This window comes from Colletotrichum abscissum (genome assembly GCF_030869225.1).
Source record: "Colletotrichum abscissum strain IMI 504890 chromosome Unknown Scaffold_51.1, whole genome shotgun sequence".
NCBI lineage: Eukaryota > Fungi > Ascomycota > Sordariomycetes > Glomerellales > Glomerellaceae > Colletotrichum > Colletotrichum abscissum.
The window spans coordinates 237,921-245,985 of NW_026850443.1; the positions used below are offsets into that span (position 1 = coordinate 237,921).

Genomic DNA, 8,065 nt, shown 5'->3' on the forward strand with positions numbered 1-8,065 from the left:
CTGGCTCTCTTCTCTCTGTTTACAGCGATGGGCATTGGTGTGGGTTGAAGGACGTATTAGAATGTTGCTTTGCGTTCTCAAGGGACTCTACAAGTTCGCAAGACTTAGATAGCTAGATCTCCATCTAGGGTGGCCGCACATGAATGCTTTGGTTTCTCTGTCTAGGTTTGGCTTTTCAAATGTCATGTCCGTTGGCTTTTACAGCGGAAGGAGTTCGCAACATTCACAGGACTGATAGTACTGCATTTGAATCAGGCAGCTTGAAAGGGTGAAAAGTCTCGGAGTAGTATTAAAAGTCAATAACCAATAGAGCTGAACTCAGTTTTGTTTGACAATTGATAGTGCACGATAGGCCTGCTTAAGCCACATCAAACACTAATCCATCTTGCCATCCAAGTCCTGGTGATCTGCTTAGCCTCATCAACCAGGCCGAGGTCCAGTAGCATCTGAACAGTACCACGCGTAGAGCTCTCAAGGGCACTGAATACCCATGAATGCGTGAAACTGGTGTGTTCGCCAATGAAAACTGTGTTAAACTCAGTCTGCCAGAAAGCTGGGAGGTAGAGCTGCTGCTGAGGGACAATGGGGACGGCAAAAGCTCCCGCATGATGCTCATCCTGCTCCCAGCAGTGACGTTCGTAGTTGCCAGTCCACATCTCATCGGCAATGGGGCCGTGGATCTCGACCATGGCTCGCTGGATGTAGGCGATGTGCTCCTCAACAGGCATGGAGCAAGCGACAACCGCGTCAGCGTCGGGCGCATAACTCGTAAGCATGACGCCAGGGCCGGTTCCGTTGATGTTGTAGGAAGGGTAGCAAATCTGGCCGATGCCGTAAATGTCGGTACGTCCACAGCCACCGATGATGGGGTGCTCGAGGTGCTCCCAGAAGCGAGTCTTGTACTGCATGGCAACCTTCACGGCACCCAAGAAGACTGTGCGCTCAATGGCACGGCGCATCAAGCTAGAGTGAGGCGGCAGCTCCCAGTACTTGAGTACGTTGAACGGTACGCTGTTGAAGACATAATCAAACTGTTCGGTCGTAGTGTTCTTGGACCAGGGGTTGCCTCCAGTCTCACGCCACGTGACGTTGAGGTTGTTGGAGTCCTCGTTGTACTTGACGCTAAAGACCTTAGTCTTGTAGGCGATGCGGTCTTTGATAATATTTTCAAACGCAGCGGGGAGACGGCTGATACCTCCATCAACTGTGCGCCACTCATTGGCCAGGAAGTAGACAGTCTCGAACTCCCACATGGGCCAGACGACGTGAGACGGGGTAACCTCATCGGTCACATTCAGGTCGGTGCTCATAACGTGGAGGAGGTACTCGACCTCAGAGAAATCGAACATGCCAGTCTCAACAGCCTCCTTGTGGGCCTTGAAGACATTGGTAGCGTAGAACTTCCGTCTCTCGGGCGTCAAAGCCTTGAAGTCATCAAGAGCCTGGATGGCTTCCTTGGCTGCGGTAGCGTTGGAGTAGGTCGTGTTGGTCATGAGGGAGGGGTCGGCGGCGATCTCCTTGCGACCGGGGACAGTGCCATCGGGACGGCGCTCCTTGGTTGCAACAGGGGCATTGTCGGAAACCTGGATCCACGGGATGAACTTGACTTGGAGAGCGGGATCCGCGTCAGCGTTAATCTCGTTGAGGACATCCGCCAGCTGGTAGATCATCTTCTGATCGTTGATGGGGTAGGTCTCGTTGGTTTCAGCATCGTAAATGCTGTGCGGAAACCGCATAGGTCCTAGCTCGTGGTGCTGATGCTCGTCCGGAGTCGATCCGTTCAGGTAGGTGGTGCGAATACGTCCACCGACTCTTTCTGAAGACTCCAGAATCTTCCAGTTATGAATGCCTACTGAGTCGAGTAGCAACTGTGGCTCTGGTCAGCTTCTTCTCCCGAATGAGAGGTCTATGAAAACTTACGCCAGTGTGCAAACCGGAGATGCCAGCGCCCAAGATACCAAACGTTTTGTTCTTTACCGATGCAACAAACACATCGTCGGGTTGCTTCTGCTTGAGGTACTCAACGCCATCAAACCAGGGGCCCATTGGGTCCGTGGCCTCGGCGAAAGTCGCACGCTTCCTCATCTTGCGACTCTTAACAGAGTGTTCTGAAGAGCGGCCGACAAGCTGGCTGTCAACAAAGGCGTGCAAGCATCCCGAAGACACATCCTCAGGCACCATCCAGACAAACTTTGTAGGCCTTTGATCTGTCCATTCCAGGTGACGCTTTGCAGCAGGGTGAGAGCCAATGTGTGTCCGCCCAATCTTGTGATGGGCTTCGAAGGGGGATCTCATTCCACAATCACCATAGACAAGGGATAGCTCTCCATCGAGAGGGCCATTGTACTCAATGTTGATGTTGCGAACTCCGTTTCTCTCGACTTCAAACGGACCCTGAAAAGAGACCGTCTCGCGGAATACGGGTTCCGCAATAGCCGTCTGGCAAAGACTGGCTGCGGCAGTGAGGAGAGTTGACCAACGGGCAGCCATGTTGACCATGGCAGATTTTGAGAGCAAGCTTGACAAACGGTAAGAAGTTCAAGAGGCTCAAGGCTGATGCCCGTGATTAAAACTTGCTCTTTATATGGCTGTCTGCCGAACGCTCCCCTACCTTGACTATGCATGAGGCTCAACCAAGTGAGGTTTTGATAAGCACCCGGATGGACATATTGGAGGCTTAGCAGATCTCTAAAGGCTGGGCATCATCTAATTAGATTGACTCAAGTCCCGTCACCGAGGTTTTCGGGGTGCGGAGGTTGCGTTTAGTCGAGTTTTTGTGTCATGTTGCGCAGGACCGGTTACCGACTATCAGGGCACAACTCCGCAATCACTGTAACAACGTGGGAGACATGCCCGAAGACGGCGCAAGCGACCACAGAGAACGTGGAAAATTCTAATCGCGCATAGGTCATGACGGGGGTCAGAGTTCTCGCTTCTTTGGAGTTCATATCGTTGGTGTCTTGGCGGGAGGGACGCTGCATGGGCCCGGCCTTGTTTACTATCCCGGCATCGGAACCGCGGGGAACCCCAGCTTGCTTGCGAGTTGCGGAAACCGACCATCGGCTCTTGTGTATTCTGACGCCTTATCTTGGATGAATCCCGACCGTGTTGTCGCGGCTTGACCTGCATGGGAATGGCACCAGATTCGCGTGGCGGTGATGACGAGCGAGAGCAAACGATGGGAAAAGGAAGTTGGATAATGTAGAGACGCATTCGCTTGAGGGGCGTTAGGTAATGAGTTGCGCGCAATTCTGTAAAATGGGGCCCCCCGTGGTGGATATCCGGAGGCCCGTTACCCCATCAGGCAAGTCAAATACTTGAACCCTTTTGGGACTTGAGTCGTAGCCAACTACCAATGTCTAGGACTCTAGGAAGTTGCGGATTGCCCTCAGTCTTTCGTTGATAGGATGCTGTAATTGCTTACTAGAGCTGTCAATCTTTGAAAGTTTGGCAGCTCCGGCCGAATGTCAATGCCGACGTTGCCAATGCAAAGCGGTGTATGTGTGGGTCGCCGGTTAAATGTGTCAATTCTCATTGCCATCGCCAAGACAGCAAAATCGGGGTCAACAAGGCCGGATCTCTTGGCTAGAGATAACTTATCTTCATGTCAGCAATTGCCGACCGGATGCTAAGGAATGCGTTATCATGCGAAACCTCGCTGCGAGAGACTGCATGCATCTTGACACCGGCACGGTCCGTCCTTCCTATACCGGCCCGGATGACATGGAAATACTCTTCACGGTACCGACTTGACTTGCTTGGAGGTAACCTCACTACAGTCGCATTCGTCACACCCATAGCCTACAAGTTCGTGTCCCTAGGCCTGCTCGGGGGGAGCTTATGACAGCGACGGTGTCATGGGTTGAGCGGCTCTCATATAACCATCAATTGCTTTTCGGCCCGCAAACCTACCTAGTGTAACGGTTTGTCTTCTTCCTTGAGTAAGCAATCAATTGAAGAGATAAGTAAGGTAGAATCAGCTATTAAGAACAATGACGGTCTTATATCAGGGACTTAACACCCATGCAGACATCAAATCAGCTACTCGTCATTCTAATCCTGCTCATGTTGTTACCCAGATCATGCCTTTATACGTATTTCGCACGCAACTCCTCCGTTGTGCGAGTAAGTGAATAAGATCCTGGAAATCATATAGCACATCTCTCATGCAGTTTTAAAGCAAGCTTTTGAAATCCTCAACTAGTCAATGAACAGCAATTGCCATATTTCATGGTACTCATACCACGGTTGACGGTCAACGTTACACCTAGCTCGTAGAATCAAAAGTATCATCAAGTATAGAAAGCGAATCCGAGGGACTTTATATCACATTACACTCTCGAACTCTTCTTATTAGACAGCCTCGTTATCCAAAAGCTTGTAGAGTCATTCTCACCTTTAGGAGGTGCGGATATCCTTGTTAACCGATTTAGCGGAGGAAACTCGGGAGCAAATCCGCGGCCTATTCTGCAGGTTCTAATCTAGTCCGCAAATAAATCCCTTCAGCCCACATAATAGGCTCAGTATTTTGAGGTTTTTAAGTGAACTCTTGTCTTTCATTACTTCCGTGCTTTCCGTACCTTAGCTTTACGGATGTAAGAGAAAGTCAGTTGTCACTAGTCCAGAAGCGGGGTAAGCATCACGTCTACACCTTTTGCGACATAGGTACGAGAGGATAGCATCGGGAATGATGAAAATTTGATTACAGCATTGGCGTGGCAGATCTAATTCAGGAGCGTAGATACGTGACGGTAACTAGTTGGAAGGCAGTACATTGAGGCAGCCACTGGCATCCGCCATGACCTCTTCTAGGTTGGACGCCACCTGAGATATGTGACTGCTAACTTTGCACCTGTCGAATTTATACTTAGAGGCTCTTAGTCTAGCCGTAGTTGATCATTGGAATCCCTTTTTTCCCTATCTTTTACACGTCGGTAAATACGATTTTGAGCAAACGCCAGATGGATTCAAACAGCGATAGCGCGTCCTTGCCATCACTCATCCTCTTTCTCACGTCCGCCTAGTCACGGTGTAGAACTTTTTCAGTTAGCCTTGATGACTGACTTCTCTTCAGCATACTGGCACAAAGAAGTCGTTAGACTTTACCGTTGAACTGTCTTCCCATTGCCATGGGATGCATGCCTGGCTGCGAAACATCTGGGACAAAAGATCTGCAAGCCCGCATTCTAAAGAACAGCCGATGATCACTTACCTTTGCGCTTATATGATAGACCAGTAAAAGTCGGATATAGATGCCGATATGACGAGATGGCCCCAAGGTTGTGGGTTGCTTCTCCAGGAACCACAAACCTTAAGCCTGGTGCCTGGGTGAGTCTTCGTCTGAAGAAGCAAGAGGCCGTTTCAACCCACCCATTTTTCTTTTCTTTCTTAAAGACGCTTTGAGTTTTTGAAGTGGTGTGTGGCCCGTGAACCAGCTTTACCATTGTTTCGTTTCACGTTCCAAGATTTTGGAAATCGTCAAGTGCTGCCGGTCTTTCGTCCGGCGCAGGCAGCGCTCGCGCACTAATAGAAGAGTTATCAGAGTTTGGAAGTCGTCTTATTGTAAAGTTGACGAATGTCTTACTTTCAGGGGTAGGTTTTGCGCGCGACGATTTTGAGACAGAATGTTAGGATGCTGTTTCCCTGTATAATCCTCATCCGACCACAGCTGTAGTTTCGACATTTTCCACCTATTCCTTACATCTTCACTACAAGAGAAGAGACAGGGGTCAGTTTGATCACTGAGGCATTTTCAATCACAGGGAAAAGTCACGATGAGAGCGAAAAGGCGCAAAAAAGTAGAAGGACCATACTCCAGCTAGAGCAGGCAGTCGTGTCTCATTATCAGTAATCCAGTACTGTTACATGTAATCCCTCAAAGACCACTCCACCCTTTCAATCTTAGAATATGTGCAAAAGGAATGACTAAATTACTCCTCGTCCTCGAAGTCGGTGGCCTCAATGGCCATGGCGCGCTTCATCATGCGCTTGAACTGGCGGTCAGACTCAGCAACAGCGCGAGCAAGGTTGCGGCGAGCGGCGGCGGGAGTGTTGCCAGCCTGAGCCATCTGGACGGGGACGACACCACCGAAGGGACCGGCGCGAGCAGCGTTCTGGCAACGGACCAAGCAGACGTTGTTCTGGCCGGCGACGGTACCAGTGCAAGTCTGGCCAGCGGGGATCTCGGCCTTGATGGGGAAGTCGGTCATGGCACCAGCCTGTGGTTGTTAGTATCGAGTGCTTGAAGTGAGGAGACGATGTGACTTACGCGGTTGCGGGAGTTCTGGCCGGGAACGGTGACGGGGACGTTGATGTTGGTCCAGGTGGCGCCAGTGGCATCACCGTTGATCATGCAGTCGTAGGGGCCACCACCGTCACCGTTGACCTGGTGGACGGTCATGTCGATGGTGCCACCGGCACGGATCTGGGGAAGCTGGTCACCAGTGGCGGCCATGATAGCCTTGGTGCCAGTCTCCAGGTCGTTGGTGCCAGCACCGACGGTCTCGCCGAAGGTGTCGGCGGCCTCGCCCTTGAAGCGGGTGGAATCGGCCTGGAAGGGGTCGCGACGGGTTCCGTCACGAGGAGTGCTGAGATCAACACCGAGGGCCATGCCAGTGCCACCGAGCTCGCCGGTAGCGCCGATGATGGCACCGTGGCCAGCCACCAAGTTGGCGGCGGCAAGGATAGCAGTAGCAGCGACGGTCTTGAGAGACATTTTGACTAATAGTTAAGAGATGAATGAGATGGTGCTCCTTGCCAGAGGAGTGTAAACGAGTAGTATCCTGCCGGAGGAGGTATTAGAACCGAAAGAGAGAAGAGACTGCTGAAAAGCTGAAGATGTTGATGCTGATGATGAGAAGAGATGAGAAAAGGTTGGGAGGAAATCAGTTGCTTTTGTACTCGACGTTCCACGATGTTGAGTCGATACTCTACAGTATGCCCCCCCAGCACATGAAAGGCAAACTTAGCAGAATATCTCCTACGTCGCCTGCACGATGCACATACCGTCTGGTGCCTTGCAACCCTTGGAACCGACACCAGCCCCAACATCAAGCATATTGTTTAGACTGTAGAGTGGGAGAGAAAAGATGAGGCCAAACACCGGCGAGAACGACCGCATCTCGTGATGGAGACAAGTTCGAAACTGGGCCCTTTCCGATTCGGATCGTCGAAGGGAGGCTCTGTGTGGGAGCCGACAAGGGTTCGAACCTTGTTGAAGAGCCAATCGCATCGCGATCGCGTTGTCCTCCCCCCTCCTTGAAGAGGGCAGGGAGGGGAAGAAACACTGTCGCAGATCAGAAAACGTTTGTCGCACATCCCTGGTGTGCCTGGGAGGGAAGATGATGTTCCAGGATCTGCGCCACGCCCGTATTATTCCAGGGCACGGGAGAGAATAGCCCAGATCAAACACACCAGACCCGTCTCTGTCTCCCCCGTTTTGGTTGGACTAGTTTGGTTTGGTTGGTACCGCACGTTGGCGAGACAAGAGAGGCCGTGCGGAGAGTCTGTGAAAAGGCGACTCGACAGAGGTGATGCTTGCCCTGCGGCGCGATTTCAAGTCTCGAACCTGCGCTCGGCCATTGGGTACGTTCATCCATAGTGGAAGCGTAGTCGTGAGCGACTGGGAACCAAAGAATGGAGAGAGACGCAGAGATCTCTGACGGCTATCATCTCAATCTTCTGGAACAAAGGCCCCTAAAGCCCACCCCGTTGCAACTTGCTGTGTGAATTGGACAGCGGACGATAGTGGATACGCCAACGATGAGAAGTTGAGATGTGTTGGGCTTAGCCATGCCCGCAGTGTCGTGCCTGACACTGGTGCTCAATGCCACTCTCTGCATATTGGTGTTTTACGGATGGAATACCGAAATGGGACAAAGGCGTATAGGAAATCACCAACGGGCTGAGAGAGGCGAAGTCCCTGCAGAACGCAGCGATGCTATGCATTACTACGTACTCTCAGCTGGGCACCACGGGAGCTAGCGCTTAGTGCCAGGTACGCCAGGTCAAGCTTCACCACTCCCGTTTGCTTGTCTCTGCCCTTTGGCGTGCTGCCCAGTCTCAT

The 8,065-nt window shown here is 51.6% G+C and overlaps 3 protein-coding genes across 3 annotated transcripts; all 3 read right to left on the reverse strand.

The window, feature by feature from the left end:
• Positions 1-368: 368 nt before the first annotated feature.
• Positions 369-2,490, reverse strand: CABS01_14193 (L-amino-acid oxidase; the record flags this gene model as incomplete). The annotated part of the gene is made up of 2 exons (XM_060547533.1): positions 369-1,868; positions 1,921-2,490. 2 exons carry the CDS (start codon positions 2,488-2,490, stop codon positions 369-371), a joined length of 2,070 nt encoding a protein of 689 aa, XP_060393650.1.
• Positions 2,491-5,930: 3,440 nt separating this feature from the next.
• Positions 5,931-6,715, reverse strand: CABS01_14194 (uncharacterized protein; the record flags this gene model as incomplete). Its single annotated transcript, XM_060547534.1, has 2 exons — positions 5,931-6,218; positions 6,269-6,715. 2 exons carry the CDS (start codon positions 6,713-6,715, stop codon positions 5,931-5,933), a joined length of 735 nt encoding a protein of 244 aa, XP_060393651.1.
• Positions 6,716-7,667: 952 nt separating this feature from the next.
• Positions 7,668-8,065, reverse strand: CABS01_14195 (uncharacterized protein; the record flags this gene model as incomplete). Its single annotated transcript, XM_060547535.1, has 2 exons — positions 7,668-7,835; positions 7,958-8,065. 2 exons carry the CDS (start codon positions 8,063-8,065, stop codon positions 7,668-7,670), a joined length of 276 nt encoding a protein of 91 aa, XP_060393652.1.